The sequence below is a fragment of the Dermacentor albipictus genome, chromosome 2 (assembly GCF_038994185.2).
Source record: "Dermacentor albipictus isolate Rhodes 1998 colony chromosome 2, USDA_Dalb.pri_finalv2, whole genome shotgun sequence".
NCBI classification, from domain to species: domain Eukaryota; kingdom Metazoa; phylum Arthropoda; class Arachnida; order Ixodida; family Ixodidae; genus Dermacentor; species Dermacentor albipictus.
In genome coordinates, this window is record NC_091822.1 from 24,730,855 (window position 1) to 24,754,978 (window position 24,124).

The window sequence follows — 24,124 nt, forward strand, 5'->3', positions numbered from 1 at the left end:
GTTACCTCAGGACATTCACATCTATTGAAATCAGTGATTGATAGCCTCCGCAGCCGCTTCGAGTGCTATCCTAGTACTCTACGTGAAAAAGGCATTCGACAACTTCTGGCACGAAGCGGTGCTTAACGTCCTACAACATACCATCTGCGAACGAAGGATGAACAACTGCATCTGTGACTCCCTGGTCACCATTCGACCCACACGGTGACCGTAAGCCTGGGGAACCTCAAGACCAAGTGATCCAAATACTGCATTAAGGAATGCCCAGAGATTGGTGATCTCCCTGTCACTGTTCAATACAGAAATGAAGTGACTACGGGACCACCTGGAAACAATCAGTGGTATTCGCTACGCAATAAGCGAGGACGACCTTACCGTGTGAACATGCATTAGATCGACGGGTGAACGACACGATACCTAGCAAGAAGCCGTCGCCAGATGAAGTGTTACCTACATCTCTGCGGTCTCACGTACTCCCAAGAAAAGGGTATTTTTTATTTATTATTCATTCATACCTCAAGGGTCCAAATCGAACATTACATGCGGGATGGGCACGTAAAAGGCGGAAATTATGATGATGACATTAGAAAGGTAAGTCGGAAAGCTCGGTGGCAGATCTAAAGCGCGCTGTATCGTGGGTGAGTGCAGTTTGTATCGGAAGGCCATTCCAGCCTCGGACAGTTCGGACGAAGAATGGCTGCAAGAAGGTAGTGGTGTAGGCTTGTGGGCAGGATTACCGCGTTCAGATGGCCTGTTCGACAAACAGGATGAGCCAGCTGGATCAGCTGGCCGTCACGAGGTATGGAATAAAAAAAACGGTGATAGAAGCATAAGCGAGAGATGGGACAACAAGAGGCAAGAGGCGCGATAGGTCTAGTTTAGTATTTTTTGTGCATTTGTTCCTCAAATGCCCCTGGAGAGAGGTTTTACAAGAGCGGTGGGCAGCTTCAAAAAGAAGGTCTTCGATGGCACTCTTGAACTGAGTCGCACGGGAGTGGTGCACCGTTTCCTCAGGCAAATCATTCCAGTCTCTCGCAGTACGTGGGAAAAACGAATACAGATAGGATGATGTGCGTGCATGCGGGGGGTATACTGACTGTGAATGTTTACTCCGGGATGAATGCGGTGAGCGCGCGGTATGACGCCGTTACTAATCGGGGCATGATAAAACTTGTGATATAGAATGAGCCTGGGCACTTGACCTCTTGTTTCTACACTAGAAAGATTTGCATGAGATTTTAACCCTGTCACACCAGTATATGAAGAATAGTCATGGAAGATAAATCGGCCTGTGTGGTTTTGGGCAGATTGAACCATGTTAGAAGCATGGTTCAATCATTGATCATTGATTGCATGATCATTGATATTGGCCATTGATCAGCATGATGGTCCCAAATTGAGCATGCGCATTCAGGGTTGGGCCTTACGACAGATTTGAAGGCAAGAGTTATTAGCGAAGGAGGGGCAAATTTCTGACTTCACCGAAGAAAGCCCAGCGTGCGGTTAGCCTCGTTAATTTTAGCGATGTGAGACGACCACGAAAGATCCTGCGTTAAAATAAGTCCCAGGTATTTATAACACCTTAAAGATGATATTACGTAGTTACGTAAGAAATATGGGGGTGCTACATAAAAATGCTTACGGTGGAAAGAGAATAATGAGGTTTTATTTATATTTAACGACATTACCATGTCTTACACCATTCTTCAACTGTTTGTAAGTCATGCTGTAGGACATGGATATCTGAGCTATTGTTAATGGGTCGGTAAATAACACAGTCGTCAGCAAATAAGCCTATGTTTGAAGATATATCATTAGGAAGATCATTAATGTAGATTAAGAAGAGAAGGGGGCCAAGAAGAGTACCTTGAGGAACACCAGAAACCGCAGGAGACAGAGGAGATGAAAAGTTATTTGCAAGAACGAGCTGTTGCCGGCTGATCAGAGAACTGCGCAACCAATTATAAATAAGGGGATTGATATTCAGGACAGAAACTTTCAAGACGGCTTTGGGGAACCTTATCAAAAGCTTTCGCGAAGTCTAAAGACGATGAGTCTACGGGTACATTAAGGTCTAATTGAGAACTGATGTCATTTATAAAGAGCGCAAGTTGAGTATCGTAAGATAAATTCTTAAAGGGACACTAAAGAGAAAAATGATTGCTTCTGGATCAGTAAATTGCCTCTCTACTGCACCAAAAACACCGCTCTTACCACGATAAGACGCTTGGTAAGCCAGAAAAAGCGCAAGAACGAAAGACGGGTGGCGACGTCCCTTGAAGTTCTCGCACGTGGTCGCTGTGACGTCATGGATTTTGATGGCATCTTCTAGGGCCTACTTAATTATATAGCCGTACAGAGTGACTACATTGTTTTCTAAAGAAACCAAATAGTCACCATGGCAAGTTTCGAGAACCTTTACCGACGGGGCCCTAATGCGAAAACATACTTTGGAATCCCTGACGTCACTCTGACGTACAGGCGTCGGGGTAATGGCGCGAAATTCAAATACTGATACTTCGATCTTCATTTGCTCGTCTAATAATTAAACTATAACTTTCAAATTACTGCGTACAGTGTTCTCAAACAATGCTTTATTAGTGCAAACTGATTTGTTGTTTTGCTTTAGTGTTCCTTTAAGAAATCCTTGCTGCCTATGATGAAAAAGTTAGAAATTAGAAATCTAACGATGTGGGATAATATTACATGCTCCATCAGCTTGAAACAAACACTGGTAATGGAAAATGGCTGGTAGTCAAGACTCGACGTTGAAGAAGCTTTTTGGGAGACTGGAATGATCTCACCTGTCTTCCAGTCCTGTGGCACCACTCCAGACGAGAGTGGCTGTTGAAAAATGTGTGATAAAATGACACTATTCACATCGTTTATGTCTTTAAGCACTTTCGCGTTGATGTCGTCGATACCAGACGATGAAGTTAGCTTCAAATATTCTGTTATTAGCTTTGAAGCGCTTGTGTAATATGAGTAATCTGAAAGAACAAATCTAGCGGCACAGTTCTGAACAGATTCAAGGGCTTTAGTGAGATTAGTTTCGTAAGGGTGAAAGATAACACATGCCTGTTCAAATTTTGGTCGCACGACTGTGTTATAGGCAACTGATTTCACGGCTGGTTGTACCATGAAGAGACTATGGCGAAGACAGCCAAGAATTTTGTTAGCTGAAATAATTATGGGGCTTACATGATTTGTCCAAGAGAAATCTTTGCAGAGGTGAATTCCTTAGTGCATGAAGGAGTCGGTGGTAGCTATAGGACAGTTATTAATCTTGTAGGCAGGGGGAAGCAGTTAGGTAGACGATGGAGTGAAATATGTACAGTCCTACTAATGTTCAGGGATATGAACCTCGTAGCACATCAGTCTTGAATATGAATGAGATCCTCCTAAAGGGGAGAGACTTCAGCGACGTTATTGCCAGGGCGGTATAGGACACAGTCATCAACGAAAAGACGTATTACAGCAATTACAGTAAATGGCAGGTAAATAATGTAGATTAAAAATAGGAGTGGACCAAGAACAGTGCCCTGAGGTGTACCAGACAGAACGGAGGAAACGGAAGATGTAAGCTTTTTAGCATCTACTAACTTCTTTCGGTTAGTTAAAAAACACCTAATCCAATTAAGTACAAGTGGGTGGGTGTTTAGGTGTGATAATTTTAGCAGAACACGAGGATGTGGAATCTTATCGAAAGCCGTTTCGAAATCTAAAAACAGGGCATAACTTGGAATGTTATGGTCGAGGTTTAAAGGGATAATGAATAAATAAAGCTAACTGCGTTTCACGTGAATGATCTTTCCGGAAGTCATGGCTGTTGATTAGGGTTAAAGAACTGCACTGAAGTCAGGAAGTTAGCAATATGAGAGTACATGACATGTTCCACAATTTTGGAGCATACGCTGGTGAATGAAATGCGATGGTAGTCACCTGGGGAGGACCTATCACGTTTCTTGAAGACTGGAGTGATCTTCCCTGTTTTCCAGTCTCTTGGAACAGTGCCTGTGTCAAGTGATTGCTGAAAAATGATACAGAGGATTGAACTGCACACATAACTTCGTATTTTTTAACAGTATGGCATTAATGCCGTCTATCCCACAGGTTGACGAGCACTTCAGGCCATCTATAACCATAACGTTCACTTCTGGCCTAAAATCAATGCCTTTCATTGGTGGAAAATCGAAAAATGATAAATGTAGAAGTTCATTGACAGTTATTTTGTAAACGTTCAACAAAATGCAAGATTGAGCACCAGGAACGTATGAGTCAGAAATGGGTGAGTCAAAATTATCACATACAGAAATATAGCTATTATTTTCAGGTTTTATCGTTTTCCAAAAAACGTCGCGGGTTACAGCGCAACATGTTTGGGACGGCCGTAGAAAATAAATCTCGTTTCGCGTGTGCTTTTAATGAGTTTTATTGTTTACTGGCTTAGTTATGTGTTTCTCAGGCATAAAGAAACCTGTTGGTTTGGCTACGCAAGATAATAGTTTTTTCTTATTGTTCAAGCGCTTTAATGTAGTGTTGTACCAGGGGGAACGCTCTCATTCATTTTTTGTGATAGTCCGAATGTAAAGACTTTTTAAACGCACCATTTTGTTTGGAAAACTGCCCAGTTAGCCGACTACAAGCGAAAAACTGCTCGATTTAGGCAATGTTATACGTTTTCAAAGCAAAGTGACCGCATATAAAGTAATAGAGTGTTTGATTGGGCTGTTGATGCAACGCTGCGTGACATCGCACGATGCTTGCGTCAGCTGTCACGCAAATTTGACGTCAGGAGATTGGAATAAAAAAATATTGGAATAGTTTTACGGTGTAGGGTCCCTGATTCTCGGCGCAGTAACGTACGGAACCCGTCACCTTGGTCTTAAGAACAGCGAAAGTGACAAGCTGAACACTAATACGCAAAACCTTGGGTTTCCCTCGAACGGTGAAGCTACTCAGTGTGAACATCCACAGTGCTTGGGAAGAATATAAGAGGCCCGCAACACAAGTCACATTACGCAACTGAAACCCACCACTATGGGTAGGAACACGGTAAGAAGGCTTCGCTACGCACTCAAAGACAAATCCAGCAGCAAATCTGTGATCTCCCTCTATGCCATAGGGAGATCACGGTGGCCAGTGTACCGAGAAACATGCACACAGAATACAGCAAGGAAACGAGGTAAACTGGATTAGAAGCTGCGAGCACGGCCTACGAAGGAATGTGAAGATGGAAAGTCAGATACGCCGAGGCAGCAAAATACACGAACAGGGTGGCACACATTTCAGCGTTATCAATGGCCAGCGAGAAAAAGTAGCAGTGGCGTCAGTGGAAAAAAACGGCGATAGTCAGTGCTGTCACATTGGGGAAGCGAGAGAAAGAACACATCTCCGTCATCACGGACTCGAACACAGCATGCAGAACCTTTAAAACAGCCACATTTCCAAGCAAGCCCTTTACACCCTGAGGAAACTCGAAAGTCATCCAGAAATATACGCTGTTTGGCCCTGTGACATGAGTACCTCACGGATAATCTAGCGTTTCACGCCACTAGCCCGAGATCACATTCTCTGATCTATCCTTTCGAATTCGCGAGCCCCGTTAGACCTACAGGAAGACGTGCGGAAAAGTTGCACATACATCCTGAACCACTAGAGACACGGAAGCAGAACTTACCCACCCCTGCACTGCAAGCTAAAGAGGCGGTGCTGTTGCGGAAACTGCAGATTGATACATTCACGCACGACACCAGACCGACCATTGTGCAGTAGGTGACCCAGCTTACAAGCTCAAGTCATGAAGACCAGCCTTGTTTGTTGAACCGGGCCAAGCTATCGGCTGAGTGCCACGGTATCCTGTACTAGGGACGCCGTCCAGCTCGGAGAATTCCACTTTCGGCTTACATTTATGAACAAAGTTTATTCTTCATTCTCACACTCTTCCCAGGTATTTCTTTGGCGTGGTACTACATAATTTAATACATGTTTGAGTACCTCATACTAGTGCACTAGAGTAGTGCTTGTTGCCACGAAAGTTCTGTTTGCCGTTGACCTCCGTTACACGGTCTGCTTTTTGCATGCCTGTAGTTTTGGTTTTTCATAATATTTCATAACTGCGTTTCTACGGGTGATATAATTTTTTGCTGCATTGTGTTGCCACAAAACCTTGTAAGTGCTTGCCTTATTATTTTTAGTCGTGAGTAAAATGTATGTCTTTTCCGCGAGGAAGGACCTCCTCAAGCTGTCCTTTCTGTACTTCAGAATATAAGCTGCACTTTTAAATAACTCGTGAAATTATAATAAAGATTATTACTTTTGACACGCAGGGTGAACATCACCAAACTATGCATTGATGCTGACCGCGGAGAATGCTCGAACGCTTCTTTCGTAAGTCAAATGTTCTGATGTATCTTGTTCTCTTTGTAGGGGGGCTACATTTGCACTATGCTGTTAACTCTGCTACCGGAAATTGTATCCCGTTAAGGTGCTAAAAATTAGGTTCAGTGAAAACACAGTTTCACCACGCTTTCTACATCGTCAGAATAAAAACAAAACATTAGGAATTTTCCACCATTCACAAAGTGTCAAATTTACAGAATGTGAACTGTATGCGAAAAGTATCCACGGGAGGCTCAAAGATGACATCAACTGTTACACATCTGGCCTACATGGAAGTACCGATGCAGTCAATTGAAATAGGTGTTAGATATGAAACTGCATGTAACATGGGAAACGTGTGAAACATTTCAAAACCAAATAAAGGGCGTCAGGCAGGGAGATACGATCTCTCCAATGCTATTCACAGCGTGTTTACAGGAGGTATTCGGAGACCTGGATTGCGAAGAATTGGGGATAAGGGTTAATGGAAAATACCTTAGTAACCTACGATTCACTGATGATATTGCCTTGCTTAGTAACTCAGGGGACCAATTGCAATGTTCGCTCACTGACATGGAGAGGCAAAGCAGAGGGGTGGGTTTAAAAATTAATCTGCAGAAAACTAAAGTAATGTTTAACAGTCTCGGAAGAGAACAGCAGTTTATAATAGGTAGCGAGGCACTGGAATTCGTAAGGGAATACATCTACTTAGCGCAGGTAGTGAACGCGGATCTGGATCATGAGACTGAAATAATCAGAAGAATAAGAATGGGCTGGGGTGCGTTTGGCAGGCATTCTCAGATCATGAACAGCAGTTTGCCATTATCCCTCAAGAGAAAAGTGTATAACAGCTGTGTCTTACCAGTACTCAGGTACGGGGCAAAAACCTGGAGGCCTATGCAAAGGGTTCTACTTAAATTGAGGACGACGCAACGAGCTATGGAAAGAAGAATGATGGGTGTAACGTTAAGAGATAAGAAAAGAGCAGATTGGGTGAGGGAACAAACGCGAGTCAATAACATCTTAGTTGAAATCAAGAAAAAGAAATGGGCAGGACATTTAATGAGGAGGGAAGATAACCGATGGTCATTAACAGTTATTGACTGGATTCCAAGGGAAGGGAAGCGTAGCAGGGGGCAGCAGGAAGTTAGGCGGGCGGATGAGATTAAGAAGTGTGCAGGGACAATATGGCCACAATTAGCACATGACCGGGGTAGTTGGAGAAGTATGGGAGAAGCCTTTGCCCAACAGTGGACGATGACCATGATGATGATGAAAAAAGGGTAACCCACTACACGATGACATACTGATATGGAGAGCAAACACACAGACGCGTGCTGTCCAACTAGGTTTTTTTTAATGCCTTACAAGTAATATTTAAATAAGAGCAGTAGTCAAATAAGAAGTATTTCGAGTTGTTTGTAGTACACTTTAAGTGCAATTATTTTCATCGGTGCTTTGATGCACTCCAATAGCATGCTCAATCGCACACACAGCGCTTGAAGTGGAGATTCAATCAAATCAAATTTATTTTAACATACAACTGATGTGCACTTGTAACCCTAGGTTCTTGAGGTTACAATAGTTGCTTGTAAACAAGGTCGCTTCTGCTACGTGAAAGCACAAAATAATGGTAGCGTAATGCTTCCGACTATCCTGAGTCGCGCAGGAACGGTATAACACTGAACCATAACAGATCTTATCGCTGGCCCACCGGCTTCAAAATTTTGATGAATTCTTTACCAGAAGAATGCCACGGACGAAAGACCTCGTCATAAACTATGTGTCCGCAAACCCACAGAATGCTTGTGTTTCCGTAGACTACAAAATTATTCTTCCGCCTCTGGCTTGTGCGGGACATGTTGCCTCGCCGCGTATAGCCTTTCTGTTGCTTTTTGAAAAGTCAGACTGAAAGCCAGGGAGGGGTGGTCCTCAGTTTTATCAAATAAATGAATGAAATATAGACTAATCATTATTATTTCAGTTAGTTATTTAATTAACACTCTTTTCCTCCAAGAGAGACCATTGCTGCCGTTCGTCCTTGTTGGCATGAGATGGTAACAATGTGAAACGCCGGAGCACACGAGGACAAAATAGCCAGGGCTTCACATCGCTGTTATGCCAAAGAGAGTCAACGGGGGAGACCTGCACGATGAGAAAGGATACGGCACTTACGCAATTCAGTGGCGAGTGCGAACAAACCGCGCTCTTTTCAGGCTGTGTTCACTCAAAGTGCGATATCAGTGGCTGCCGCATTCCCCGTCTTCCTTGGTTTCTTCCAGGCGTACGCCATAGGTACGAATATGGAATTGATGAAGCACCTGCTGCACTACTCTTACCCCATTGCGTACATGGTGGATGATTGCAACATGAAGTTCACCGGAGAGACCTGTCAGAGCTTCAGCTGCACGCACTTGTAGGTATCTTCCCATTACTGAACTCTGTTCCAAAGCAGTCATTTGGTGGGGCCAAAATGACGACAGGCTGCGAATAAGACAAAGAAAAATGATACATTGGGAAGAACTCATTGACATGTGTCATGATAATGGCCACACTGAGCATTGCCGGAATAAGGGTCATTATTTGGGGAGAGGAGGGGGAAGCTTTAGGTGTATGAAAGTGTTTCGTCGCAGTATGCAGAACAAGAAATATATTCAATCCTTCATAGTTGGAAAATTGTGCTATGAATTCTGGCTGGTCTCGTCGACTCCTCGTTGACGAGAATCTAGACAGCGAACAGCTACATTCTAGAGATGCTGTAAGGAAGCCACATACGCACGCTTTCATTGTGTTTGGGTATCGTTTCACCGATTAAATTGTGCCTTCCTTTGCCTATACCCTCCAAGGTTTGGCATTGCTGGCGCTGGGTTGCTTAATATCGCGGCATATATGTATATATAGGAACGTCTGCATATTGCCCGGATCCCGGGTTCCCGAGATGCAGGGGTACTTAAGCAGGGTAATGTGATCCGCAATATCGACGATATAGTAAAAGCAGCAGAATGTGGAACCTAAGTGGAATCACGCAATATTGATTGAAAGTTGTAATGCACAGGATAAAGAGACTCCCGCTATTAGCGGCGAGAATCAGGACTGGCGCCCTCTCGCGAGTGACGTCACGGTCAGGACGCCGCTCGCTCCGGCTCGCTCGGCTGCCGCGCGCGCTCGTTCCCTTCGTGTATACTTGAGGTATGGATGGCTCGAGCCGTACGTATAGAAGGATACGCCGGCTTCTTTCAGCTACCATGCCTTTATCACAGTTTCTTCTTCAATAGCGCGTGTGTCGAGAAACTTTGCGGTTTGGATATCGCAAGCTATGTAGCGTAAAAGGGGTCTACTGGTTTTGCAATGCATATATGCGCCGTGTCTATCGGTAAATTTTGCTTAAAAAGAAAGTCCGCAAATTAAACACGCGAAGTTGTGTATGATGCCTCGCTAAACACTTAACATTCCCTTAGTATTTAGCTATGCGAGACATTGCATTTTACATGGAAGAAAAATTTTGGGAATTGGTGTCAGCATGTTATCCGATGTTAGAAAGACACTGCCCAGCGAAGCTGTCATTATGATTCCTATTACTCTGGTGTGTTGTTCTGTTCTAATATGGCCATTAATTAATGCGTAAAAATAGATAGGCGCGCATTTCTTATGAAAAAGTTTGCTCCTACTTTCATCCCCCTCTGAAATAGGCCTCCAAAAAACTAATTGCTCATGGCTGCTAACACGACGGCGCGTCATGCAGAGTATTTACGTAGTTAATTCGCAAACACCATAGTAGAAATCACCTAAGAGAAAAGTTTCATTGTTAAGATCGTGAGCCAATTAATTGAAAGTGAAGACATGTTTCATAGTGGCCCTCAGTAGCCTTTCTCGACAATATGGCACACCCCTGATCACGTAACGGTAGCTATTGACTGTCCGTATGGCGAGCCACGCTATGTTCGCGAAACCCATCAGTTGGCTACAGCTTCGAATTGAAACCATAAAGCATTTTTTACAACGCCAACTGGAATGGCTAAAATATTCCCGACCTACTACAGCGCAGCTTAGATTGCCTAGAAAAGGAAAATTCAAGCACCTTCTGTCTAACCATGTGTCGATCCAGCGTTCTTTAATTATACAAACGGATAACTATTCGCGTCGTCGGTACATAAAAGAGAACGTTGCCCAACAGCAGGCTAAATAAAGTTTGCTCCAATCCAACCGCAAACATTCATAAAGAAAGCGCCACAAGAATTGCATATATTTTCACTTGATTTCTGACCCTCCACCGGGGAGGGGGGGAGGGATATTTCGGTATCTTCAATATGTCCCATACTACTAGTGATTGACGCTTCGACTTCTTTCTGGCTGCAGCCATGTGGTCCAACAGGCATACTTCACTAAAAAAATTGGGCCGAGCAGCCTGTGTCAGTTCGATAAACAGATTCGTCTTGTATATTCCTCAAGCTACAAGCACCAGTAAATTTCTCAAGTGAGTTGAACGTGTAGCACGGAAAAGGGAATATATATTGGCACATTCCTATTTGTATTCTGTAAATAGCTGTAAGCCTTCAATAACTTTAAATCAAATTTCCGCCGCTTAAAATAAATACTTGACGAACCGCCTAATGTTGACAAGCAGGTAAAGAAGCAAGTGGTGCTTGTAGAATCTAAACTCCAGTATTAGTTAAGTCCCCGTGCTACTGCCAAGCGTTTCTGTGAAGAAATGCAAAAATTATTCTATAGAAATGCAATATTATACCATGAACTTCTCGTCGTGAGGAAACCTGTTTTAGCGGAATAAAATCAACGTAACTGTTGTAGAAGTCATATATAGCCAGCGTTTGTGACATACTTGTTGCACCGCGGCAGGTATGGTATCATAACTGTATTCCTATAGGCTATGTTATTGCGATTGTCCATCCGCGCATGGAAAATCCGCAGTGGGCTGGTCTGCGCTCCTTCGCCTGGCAGTGTAGCGTTGCCTTCGAGAGCTGCATTGTTGTCTAAGAAATTAGCTCTTTGAATAAATGTTCGCAAAGGAAGACGTCGTAAAAATATATTTGAGACGACCACCATAAGTATACAAACAGAGAGAACCAGGGCGAACAAACGAAAACACCGCAGAAAGCACCGCGACAACGCCCGAACTGTAGCAGACGACAGGCGCGAGTCCGTGCCCTGACGTCACGCGACCGGCGCTCGCCGCGCCCCTGTAGTTCGTTCTCGGGGCTAATAGATAGCAGTTAAGTTAAATGGGCCTTGGAAGACATGTCCTCGGGAAAGCGGCTGGAGGAGATGGAAAAACAAGTAATTTATTCAAAGGTGGAGGACATATTATGCTTGAATAGTTTGCTACTCTTTATATACGCAATGGCTAGGTCACTAATTCATAAGAAGGGAGACGTTAAACGATTTAATAGGTATAGGTCAATTAGTATTCTTTCAGTATTCTATCAAATATTCACCTAGATAATATCCAATGGAATAGGGGAAACATTTCACTTTAATCAGCCACGAGAGCAGGGTCTTACCAGGTCTTATACCATACCATATACAATACCATGCTCATACCAGGTCTTACGTTCTCGACTAAACTATTCCTCGGAATTTTCATAATGGCAGCCCACAAACAAGTATGAAACACAACATTCACAGCGAATGTATTTTATCTTACATCTTCTAGACTAAATTATTAAAACTGCAAACAATATCAGTGCTCAAACCTGAAAATTGTCATTATGCTGGTGTGGCTCGGTGCGGGTGGTGTGACGACGCCTGTGCAATATCATTACATCAGGAGTTAAAGCTTTCAAGCGTGCCAGAAAATTGGCCCATCCGCGCATGTGGCGTTTGCGTTAGTCGGCCTCGCGCACACCCTCCGAGAAGTTCAAGCCAAACGCTAAACGTTGCTGTCGCAGTCAGTGCTTCGGCCAAGATGGCCGTTTTTTTTATGTACGCGTAGCTCACTCCCTCTCCCTCCTTCATTCCTTCTGTTCGACTACTATTTATCACTGAAAGCCTCCATTCTGTGAGCTTCCGTCTTGTACGTGGTTAGTACTGTTCAATGCGAAGGCAATGACCCTTTGCTATCACATCCATTGAGAGGTGCAATTGATTCTATTTTTGAAAGTGTGTACATGGCGTGCAACGTCAAAGATTACGGCCTATATTTCCAGCATGCATGCAATTCCTTTTTCAATGCTACCTGCGCCGTGAGACTGACAGTATTTCGGTATCGAAAGCGTTCTAGAAGCTTTCCGGGATGCGACAAGCTTCAATGTGCAGCAGCGAAAATAATTCACTTTGTTCAAGAAATAAATAAGGTACTACAACTCCTACTCGAGTATTAATAAATTGAAACAATCCCATTTCTTTCATGGCGTCGACAGAACATCTAAACAACGCAAGCATGGCGTAGCATAGCAACAACCTTATTTAAACATCGCATAACGTCAAGATATTCAGTATTAACGCATCCAGTTTAATATCTGCACCGAAGAAGCTTCGCTTCCACCAATTATCGCAGTCCTTGGGATCCGCATATTTCTGCAAGTTACCACGGCATGAAATCTACAGAGAAGGACGCCAAAGAAAGGCTCCCTGACTTTGAGGCTAGCACGTTTGCTGGAAGGTGTTCACATTAAAAGAAAAAATGCGCATAAACCCTCGACGATGATTGTCAATCTACGCGAATAGCCCGCACGAACGAACGAACGAACGAACGAACGAACGAACGAACGAACGAACGAACGAACGAACGAACGAACGAACGAACGAACGAACGAACGAACGAACGAAAGCATGAACGAGAGAGAGCGAGAGTGATTGCGAAGACGAAGTGGCGCTGCTTTTAGCAACCCCTTAGTTAGCACAGCTCCGAACGAAAAAACGAGAGTACGAGCCACAGAGAGAGAGAGAGAGAGAGAGCGAACGATCTAACGAACATTTTTGTTGCCGAGTCTGTCCACCAACCGGCGCCCGATTTGCCACGAAAACTGTCGAAAGAACGAAAGAAATCTGTTCATTAAAGACATTGGTTCGATGGCCACTCCTTTACTAGTCGCCCTAAACAGTTCGCGTTGCTCTGGTGGTGGAGCGGTGGCACGGCACGGGCGTCGATAGCTGCTCGCGCCTCGTGGAAACAAAGGCGTACAGTTATCTTTGACGCCATAGCATCTTTTGGCAGCTCTCACTAAGCCTGATTCTCGCGGCTGCTGTCTAGTTCGGGCGGGTGTGAGTGACGCGGCATTGTTCAGATCTCCCGGGCTTCCTGGTTCAGCGCTTTTGTTTTAATTAAGCAGGCGTGGGTATACTTCACTTCACGAGCGCGCTTCGATGGCGTTACCCACTCGGTTTCGCTGTCGCTGCCCACATTTTCATTCATGTGGCCCCGTTCAACGAGTGATTCAGCCACTGTAAGACGAAACTCCAAGAGCTTTCCTGTTTCTTTCTGTCGCTTCTGCTGTGGGCGTAAGTATTGAATGTATTATTTCTAGGTGACTGCATGTTACCTACAACAATAAGCACGCCAATATTGCCGAGCTGAAAGCATCCCACCTTTGTGTTTCTGACCCCTGTTCACAACTCTAACTCACACCCTGATAGCCTGGGCAGTAATTCACGATTTAGCATAAATAATACAAAAAAAAACTAACTGAATATCATCAGCAGAAATTAGTCTGCTGCTGAACTCGACTGTGTAAAGTATCTACTTGATTTTTTTCACTTAAATTAATGTTGTTTTTTGCATAGTGTATTAGAGCTGAAACACCCTGTGTGCTGTTCACCTCAAACAGTTCTGACTACACAGATATTAGTTATTACTGCGATAGCAACTACATCCTCCTGACTTCCGGATTTGCTTTAGGTTCAGAGATTTTCCTGAAAATTTCAAGACATGATGTGTAGACAACAAAGATAAAAAAAATGAAAGGTGCTTATTTCAGTAATGTCCTTGGCCCACGGCATGACACGAAAGCCTTTCGTATCATGCATTCGACCTAGTTTTTTTGGAGCGGGAACGTATCCACTTCATTTCGGCGTACATGCAACTAAACTTTTCCATTCAGCATACTCCCTGTATCATTATGTTTCCAGTTAATCCTACATATCACGTTAAAACGGTCAACAACACTAGAAACACCACTTACTTCTCCTGCGGCCGCCGGAAACGCCGCTCCGCTCAACGCCTCCATGTCGTCTCCTTTAATTCCGGATCCACTGGCACAACTTCGACAAAACTTCATAGATGGCGCTAGCAGCTGTCCAAAATATTGGGCTGGTTTTTACGCGGGAAAATACGCCGCAGAAGGCAAGGTGGCGCAGTATTTGACGTCGAATATATTGGACAAATATCCATAGCTGGAACTCACGAGGATATGGACACTCTAAGCGCATTTGTGCCGTCGCCGTGATGTTCTGTATCAAGTCCAAAGGCGGTAACATCGCCGCTGCGCGCTCCATACTGCATCTGCGACAGAAAGCGTGGGAGGATGAGCCGACGATGGCGTCTCAATCTCGCGTGCGCAAGGGAGGAAAGCGGGAAGGAAGCGCGCCGTCTTCCATCGTGCGCAAGGCATCGGGAGGAGAGAGGGGGACGTTTTATTACGGTGGCTGCTGCATATGGCGCGTGCCCTATACTGAAAGCGATCTGCGAAGGGACAGAATGCGCGCCGATTGCTGACAGCTGCATGCGGGCTGCGTTTTCGCCGCTTACTTCGCGTTGAAGCAAAAGGCAGCGCGAAATTACCTCGCTGCTGCTGCCACGCTTCCTGATTGCAGCGTTTTGACAGTGAGTTCCCGGGGTCATCGAGTGAGTGAGTCATCGAGTCATGTGTTCATGTTTGCTTACCCGCGTGTGACACCATGCTCGTTAATTTAGTTAACAAGTCAACGTTTCCAAGTTTATACGGCAGATGAAACAACTATATTTGGTTCGTATAGCTGACTACTAATTTCCTATCGCAATCGATGCTTCGCCTGTAGGGCAAAGGTGCCAGTTTTTTAGTAATGCATACGCTGAACTTTTTGTGAGAAGTGCCGCCTACACAGAGCAATTTTCTTGGTTTTCTCGGCTTTCAGGTGGCGGCTCACATACACGTCAAATTGGAAGGCGATGTGTTTCACTTTCCACCTCACATCGCAACGTGACGATAACCATTCCTATTCCTACTGGTCTTGCAGCGAGCCATGGAAATATCGTAAGTGCCACAAGCCCACTCCCACCGACTCCCACTAGGAGCTCGAAGGCCTATAGGTAGATATCAGCAAAACGAGAAAAATGTTTACCCTGTTCTCGTTTTGCCCATCGTCTTGAATTTCCATCTCCGGCCCTCCACGTGTCTTCCTGCAAGTGAACATGTTCCACAAACACATTTCACGGATGTGTGTTTGAACTGAAACTCTGATATATCATAGGGAATGATATCGCCTAAAAGCTGATGTGAGAAATCTCACAAGCTGTCCTCTACCAGAATTTCAGTTTATACTAGGCATCTATTGAGTTTTAATGAAGTTTAAAAAAAACACTAAATTGAGCTTCACTGCTTATTGAATGTAGTCATTAGGATGTCGAAACACCTCGGCACAATGAATTTATAGCTGACTTCATTAAATATAGTTTCAACGGAGGTCCTATTGAGAACATTAGTCTAAAGTATACCTTTAAAGAAAACGTCAATTTGTATTTTTTCTAGAGACAATTCCTTTGGACAGAGACTATGGCATTTTTTAAATGAGGAAAAACTACTTTCTTCTTAGTTTACACTGAATCACAGTTTTTTGTAATTTCAACAGAATTGGTTTCTGCAGGCTAAAGGAAGAATTTTCTCAAGATATACTATGTTCGTTTCTTTAATACCCTCAATAAACATTTGTGTGCACCCACTAATCGTAGGCAGAGAGATCTCACGTGCTTGAGGCAATTATATTTAATTTGTGTTGAAAGCATGCAGGAGCTTCGGCTAAGTCTTGCCGTGGTCGTAGCTGTGTATATGATGTGTTACAAGCTGTACATGACTGTTTCGTAGTCTTTGAATACTGCTGTCCGGAGGGAGTAAAAGTTACTTCGATTAGAAAGTGAACTGTGTAATGTGTCGGCAAAAGCCACATTATAGTCTAGCAATGGAAATAAAACAAAGTTATTACTGAAGTTGTCATACTTAAGAATAGTAAATTCGTGTAACGCTTGTGCTAAGAGGAAGGCTTTGCGAAAGAAGGAAGGACGCTTGCTTGCAAATGTTCAACGCGCTTTGGGGCGCCCACGCCCGGAGCGCTTTAATGAAAGGAGACAAAGCGGAGCATTTGCGCAAGCTCTTGGGCCGTTTGGTGCATGATCAACTAGTAAAAGGGGGTACCAGCGAAATAAGAGAACGCGTACACAAGGAAAAGGTGTGTTCCGATACAAAACTGGCCCCGATACACGAGACACGGGCGTTTTGGCGTTTCGCTCCTGTCGAAATGCAGCCGGCTGCGTCCCGGATTTGGTTCCGTGACGTGCCTAGCAGCACAACACCATGGCCGCTGCGCCACGCCACTTCCAACAACAAAGCCTTCGGTGTCGCAGGCTTGGAGCTGTCGCTAGCGGTGCAGCGTGAGCGCAGCGACGAGGAGGAGGAGGTGGCGCCGCTCTCGGCGCTGCTGCACGAACAGGGACTCTTCACGGCCGGCATGTTGAACCCGTTTATATTCACCTACGGCGAGAGATACCTCATCTCCGCATTCCAGGTGCGTGTGCCGTAGCGACTCTTATATGGCTTAACGATCACCAGCACGTTCGCGTCAAAGTCACGAATACCACCCGAATTGGAGCAGTATTGCTTGTCTAGGAGGACTGGCAGTCGGCACGATTAGACTGCGTCGGCGGTGTAGTCTACAGCATACCGATATCGTTTGTAGCGGGGCAGAGAGGCCGCTGCATAAATTGTAAGACTGCGCGAGCATGAATATACGGCGAGCAATGAATGGGGCGCTCGGCTGGCCGCACCATAGAATAAAGAAGATACTTAGAGAAGGGGAACTGTACCTTCCGCCGTGGTTCGAAAATAAGCAGCGGCAGCGCATGGAACTTACTTTGGCGGACGCCAGATGACGTTGCTCAATCCGGAAGCGGAAGTGCAAATTTTTTTTTTTAGCGCAAAATTCAATATGGCCGTTTTTTGCCGGTCGCGTACGCTGGTACGCGCCGTGCTTGCTCCGCAGGCTATGCGACATGCGTCAATGCCTTCGCTGCCGCGTAGCTGGTGCGTTCTAATTGCCAAGAGCCTCTACTGACGCCCATACAAACAAGCCACAAGTGAGTGAACAGAACGCGCGACTTTATTGGCAAAAGACAAGCAGTGTACATTCTCGTGCAATAGCAGAAATAAAATTTGCATGTCGAGATACGCTGGAATCATTGACGCGAGCTCGTAAACGGCTCACCGTCGTCGTCGCACGTGGTGGTCAGGTTAACGAGCAAGAACCAGCAGCGGAAACATATTGGACAGAGTGTGCCACTTATTTGCAGCGACAGTCGCCGTTAAAAATGCCCAAGTTGCATTGCGAAGCAATCGGGAGACGCAGGCATCTGCTGCTGCAGCCTACACAGCGACATGGGCTACCCCAGATTTTAGCCGTTCACTCCTTTCCAACCTGCACGTTTCTTTTCTTTCGGGGGCCGCTAATGTGTGGCTCACACTTGGTGTCTCACATTGTCTCGCTATGGACAAGTCGCTTTCGTGGGCACCGCCTCCATCAGCTACTTTTGCGGGCCTTTCCACCCATCTAGCTATCAACTTCATACGCATCGGACTATGTAAGCACGTATGCTGGTCTCCGTACATGCCTAATCGCGGCCGAGAAAGGCCAGAGGCACAATATGCCCATTGCTGCAGCAGGAAAGCGCGAACGGGGAGCACGAATCACGGTGCATGATAATTGGGAGTCTATGTCGCTGTGCAGGCTGCAGGAGCGAATGCTTACTTCGAGAGACTGCTTCCCAGTGCAACTGACCAGGCCGCAATGTTCTAAAAACATAACACTGCGACCATAACCAAGTGACATAACAGCAAAATTAAACAGCAATCAGTCACCGCATGAGGTTCAGACAATACATTATACATCGGCGATGAACCATATGGCAACAGTGAGCATTCACATACACGAGTCTCTTAGGGTACATTGAGCTGCCTACCTACAGGCGTAGTGCCTGCCTTCGTCGCACGTGGTGGTCTACTAACGAGCAACAACCAGCAGCAGAAACAGATTGGACAGAGTGTCCCACCTGTTTGCGGCGACAGTCGCTGTTAAAGATGAGCAACTTGCAGTGCGAAGCAATCGGGTGACGCAGGCATCTGCTGCCGCAGCCTACACAGTGACATGGACTACCCATCATTTTAGCATTGACTCCTTTCCAGCCTGCATGTTTCTTTCTTTTGGAGGCCGCTAATGTGTGGCTCACACTTGGTGTCCCACATTGTCTCAATATGGACAAGTCGCTTTCGTGGGCATCACCTTCATCAGCCACTTTTGAGGGCCTTTCCACCCAACTTCATACACGTCCGACCATGTAAGCACTTATGCTGGTCTCCGTTCATGCCTAATCGCGGCCGAGAAAGGCCAGAGGCACAATTTGCCCATGGCTGCAGCAGGAAAGGGTGAACGGGGAGCACGAATCACGGTGTGCGTAAATTGGGAGTCTATGTCGCTGTGCAGACTGCAGGATCAAATGCTTACTACGAGAGGCTGCTTCCCAGTGAAACCGACCGGGCCGCAATATTCGAAAAACATAAAACTGCGACCGTAACCAAGTGACATAACAGCAAAATTAAACGGCAATCAGTCACCGCATGAGGTTCAGACAATACATTATACATTGGCTACGAACCATCTTACAGGCATAATGCTTGCCTTTGTCACATGTGGTGGTCTGGTAACGAGCGAAAACCTGCGGTACAAACAGATTGGACAGAGCCTTGCACCTGTTTGAACCAACAGTTGCCATTGAAGATGAGCAACTTCCATTGTAAAGCAATCAGGTGACGCAGGCATCTGCTGCCGCAACCAACACAGCGACATGGACTACCCGGCATTTTAGCGTTAACTCCTTTCCAACCTGCACATTTATTTTCTTTCGGGGGCCGCTATGTGTGGCTCACACTTTGTGTCCCACTTTGTCGCAATGTGGACAAGTCACTTTTGTGGGCATCACCTTCTGCAGCCATTCTTGCGGGCCTTTCCACCCATACGGCTATCAACTTCATACACTTCGAACCATGTAAGCACATATGCTGGTCTCCGTTTTGAGCAAATCATGGCCGAGGTAGGCCACAAGCACAATTTGCCCATGGCTGCAGCAGGCCAGAACGAACGGAGCGCACCAGTTACGGTGTGTGTATACTGGGAGTCTATGTCGCTTTGCGGACTGCAGGAGCAAATGCTTACCTCGAGGGACTGCTTACCAATGCAACTGACCAGGCCCCCACATCTGAGAAACGTAACACAGTTACCACAACCAAGTGTGGCAACAAAACCAGATTCTGCAATCAATCACTTCACTGTAGCTTGCACAAAGACCCAGGCTATCAAGGAAGAGGAGCAATCATCAATGAGACTAGGAATATGGAAAATGAGAAAGCTTGCATTCAAGAGAGAAGCCACTCTGCTCTGCAAGCATTGAAGGCTAAAAACATCAAGAAAAGTAAAATGGTGCATGGCACATGTGCATAGGTTAATGCAAGACGCATGCCGATGCTGCATCAGCTATTTCAGGAGAGTAATTGCGCATGACAACATACACTCGAAGATACTGCTACAGATATGTTAGGCTGCTAGACAGTGACTGGTATTAAGTATCAGCGAAGAATCGGTTGACCTTTATATTTGGATGAGGATGAATGACCTCTAACAAAAATGGGCAATGAGAAAGCTTGCATTTATAGAAGAAAAATTACACTTGGCACAAACGGAATTAACATGGCTAGGAAGCTGATTAAGGGCAAACTGATGGAACTCAATCTTTTGGCCAGCGTCGTCCGTGCTTGGTCAGATGTTGCAGGTGCATCTGAAGACGAAGAATTTCTAGAAAGTCCTTTTTGAGTTACCTGGATGACTAAGCCAAATGTCCGTGCTGGTGGAATGGTGGCTGAAGCTCTTTGCAGTCTTAACACAGTCCTTTGCAGACTTGATATCTCATCCATATTCTTGTGCATGTGCTTCTTTGTTCTTGGTGTAAAAGCCTTGCAAATTCGGCTCCAGCCCCTTCCTGTTAGTGCAGATAGGAGCTCCTGTGACGACCAAGATGTGCTTGGCATAGACTCTGTTGGGGCAAAACGGTGACACATGAAATACAGCACAGATTAGCCAAATTTATGGGTGTTTTATATGTTCGAACCAATTACACTGAACCATAAATATGAACAAACATTCATATCTGCTGCAAACAGCAAGCCAATACAGCATAGATCAAACATATTTATTTCTGAACCATGTGTTGTTTACCTTGTAGTAGTAGCCAATGTCCACACAATGACCTTGTTGTAGCAGGCAGCAGCTTCTGTTTAGTGCGTGGAGTGTGTTGCTTTATACTGGCGCCGTCCTCATTACTGCATGTCTGGAACAGAAATTTTGACTGAATCAGAAATTGAAAAAGCAAAGTTTTGCAATATGAAATGCAAAAAGGTGTGACATATATGTTGTAATGATTTGCGACTACAGAACACATGCAAATGTACACTGTCTGTTCTAGGTTGCTTAAGCAGCATGTTAAATAAATATTGCTATTGTCCATAAAATTGAGGTCTGCCTAACTACAATGCATGTCAACAGCGCAAGTACTATTAAGATCACAAATGAGAACATTTGTGGGTTCATTTATACACTAGAAGTGATCACACTGCTAGTTCTACAAGCAAATGCATGAAAGTCATGAAGCTATTAGAACTGATGCATTATTTTTCTGCACGAACGTGATGCACCGCTTCACTACTGCAAAAATAAATGCCCTACGGTAAACCAATCTGAACAGCAAGAACATTTGGAACCAACAAGTACGAAATATGGGTGAATTATCATGCTTGCAACTGTTTAATACATTAAATTCTGTACTTTCACTTCATTTTACCAAAGGATTATTCGGTTTTGTGGACGAAAGACGTTGCCGGCCGACTCGAAAAAAAAGTTTAACATGTATATTGATAAGGCTACTCAGTCACCTACAACCACGGCTACAATAACATGAAAAATGAGACGCGCGTTCCGATATCGCTCTTTCTTTCCTGGTTGTGTGTCTAAACCAAACGACAGCCTCGCAAGTAAAGGTTTATTTAGGCAACAGCCACTGAGATCCTCACTGCCCATATGTAATGCAGGATCTAGTTCGTTAACTTGTGCCCGCCTGGAAAGTAATGAGACGGATATTATATAACGATTGAAGCAGCGGTGTTAAACGACTCACCGTTATTGCCGTTGTCAGCCGCAGCAAAATCCAGCTCCCGTTTCGATGCAGACCTGTTCCGAATGGCTCACGACCGAAACCCAACTGCCGGGCTTACATGTCCGCTTGCAAACACGTAACTTCACCCCAAGTTACATCGAAGCGCAAGAAACTAGTTTTAGAAACAAAGAAGCAACCAGTCTTGAGTGTACGAACGAATGAATCCGTGCCGCCGTGCACTCGGAAATACCGGTAAAAATTTTAAATCCAGGCCAGAGGTCACGTAAAAGATCGATGATGCTGAACGCTATTTGCGTTTATAATGGCGAAGAAACAATAAACTTACTAACAAAAAGTACAATATCTAATTAGCAATAATAATTTTGCCCTGTTTTTATGTAAAAGAAAATGCTTCGGTAATTGTAAGAGAAAGTTTGTAAGAAAAAATTGCGCTTATTACGACGCCTCTACCGGGAAATGTTGGAACTAACGAACGCATCCCGAGGTGATGCTACTAGGTCGGCTTTGTTAGCAGCGGCGCGCGGTCGATTTTTTCGCCCTCTGTGGCCATTTGTTGAACTTGAGAGTGTGCCACCCCTGGCCGCACTGTAACCGCAGCAACGTGTGTGAACGCTGTCAGGATTGGGGGCTCAATCCCATCGTCCGTGGTCCTTTGCCAAGATTGGAGTACGGCCTGAATTCGAAGGTAGCTGGCCCATGCCGTCGTCCAACTTATTTACGCTGAGATCGTTGATGAAGTGAAGAACTGTTTCTCATCGAGAACGAGGAAAAGGGTTTATTTACAGAAATTAAATCAGTCTAACATGACTGCTTGAGAAAAGAGTATCAGTCCAACATGACTGCATGAGAGAAGTGACTCAGTCTAACATGACTGCTCAAGAGAAGTGTCCTCAGCATTCGCACAACCACAGTTTTTATACACTCGATTCGCCGGCCATACGAGGCGGCGACTGTTCGTTTACTCATCACCAACTCGCCGCTGCTCTGCAGATCAGTTTACAGACACAAAGGCACACACATTCCGATGCCCAAACGACGGCGTTGGAGGGGTGCCGTTCCGGGAACTATCGGTGCCGATCGAGGGTCGCTCGTTGTTTTCCGTCATTCCGAAGCGTGAGAAGCCCCAAAATACGTCGTTCCCGCGGCAGCTTGTCCATGCGTGTCAAATCAGCTCCGCGTTGGGGAACTCCGGAACCATTGTTCAAACACCGAACTCGTTCCGTCACAATGTCGATGGGGCGGGTGGAAGGTGGCGGATTCCAGCACAAAGGCCGCTTCTTCAAACGCCTCCTAGCTGCAGTGACGGAGAGGGTGCGGAATGCGCGTCTTGCCCCCCCCCCCCCCCCCCTGTCGTAATCGGGTGGCCATCTTGCTTAGCGGCTCGCCATTCTTAACAGCGCCTCCATGGCCCGAAAAATCTCGACTGTCTAGCGCTGACAACCGCTAGGCAGGAAGAGAACGGCTGCTGGTCAAGGGGGGATTGAAGTCTTGGCTCGCAGCGACCACTTGTGCATTGATGTCACCGCCCCAAAACATCCAACAAGGACAGGCAACTGCAAAATGAACCCCACAACACGGCTCTGCGCCGAGATGACGTGCATTGGCTCTCACTTTAGACTCGCTAGGCTTAAAAAAAAACAACAACATAAGTGCAGAAACAAAAAAAAATGCTGCATTTCGCTATGCCAATTTCTGAAGCAAATTCCTGCTGACACATTCAGCAATCATGGAGGGAATCCTGCTAAATGAGAGGGGATCTTCTTCGCTTAATAAAATTAACACTAGTAACCCTAAAATTTAGGCGGGACCCCCAAACGCAGAATTCAAATTAGCCTGCTCAAACCATCCGCATTGCTATGCAACTTTCCCTTCTTATATCTAACGGAGAAGTTGTACTCTTGGAGAGTGAGGCTCCATCGGAGCAAACGGCCGTTTTTGTGTGACATTTGATTGAGCCACGTCAGAGGACAGTGGTCGGTCTCGAAGATGAACTTCGCTCCGTACAAGTAACACGACAACTTCTGGGCGGCCCAAACCAACAAGCGCATTCCTTTGCTGAAGCGCTGTAGGCTTCCTCCCTTACATTTAGTTTACGGCTGGCATAGAGGATAGGATGTTATCGTCGCCGACCTGACTAAGTACCACGCCCATACCTCTGTCGCTTGCGTCGCACTGAATTATGAATTCCTTTGTGTAGTCTGGCGCGCGAAGCACAGGGCGAGAAACCAATAGCGTTTTCAAACTTTGGAAAGCGTTCTCTTTGTCCTTATCCCAGTGTACGTTACTCGGTGCTCCCTTTTGGAGGGCGTCTGTTAATGGACTTGC

At 45.3% G+C, this 24,124-nt stretch overlaps 1 protein-coding gene and 1 long non-coding RNA gene across 2 annotated transcripts in view; one reads left to right on the forward strand and one right to left on the reverse strand.

Annotated features, from left to right (window-relative positions):
• LOC135897870 (uncharacterized) overlaps nt 1-24,124 on the forward strand; it is a 138,080-nt gene that overhangs the window by 19,572 nt on the left and 94,384 nt on the right. Inside the window, exons 3-6 of the mRNA XM_065426562.2 lie at nt 6,330-6,390; nt 8,664-8,797; nt 15,448-15,566; nt 16,931-17,091. Coding sequence (XP_065282634.2) covers nt 6,330-6,390; nt 8,664-8,797; nt 15,448-15,566; nt 16,931-17,091 — 475 coding nt within the window. The remainder of the gene's footprint in view (nt 1-6,329; nt 6,391-8,663; nt 8,798-15,447; nt 15,567-16,930; nt 17,092-24,124) is intronic.
• On the reverse strand, nt 20,176-22,006 carry LOC135897869 (uncharacterized). The gene is made up of 3 exons (XR_010563178.2): nt 21,800-22,006; nt 20,845-20,956; nt 20,176-20,662 (listed from the first exon to the last, which is right to left on the reverse strand). It is a non-coding gene; the product is annotated as an uncharacterized lncRNA (long non-coding RNA).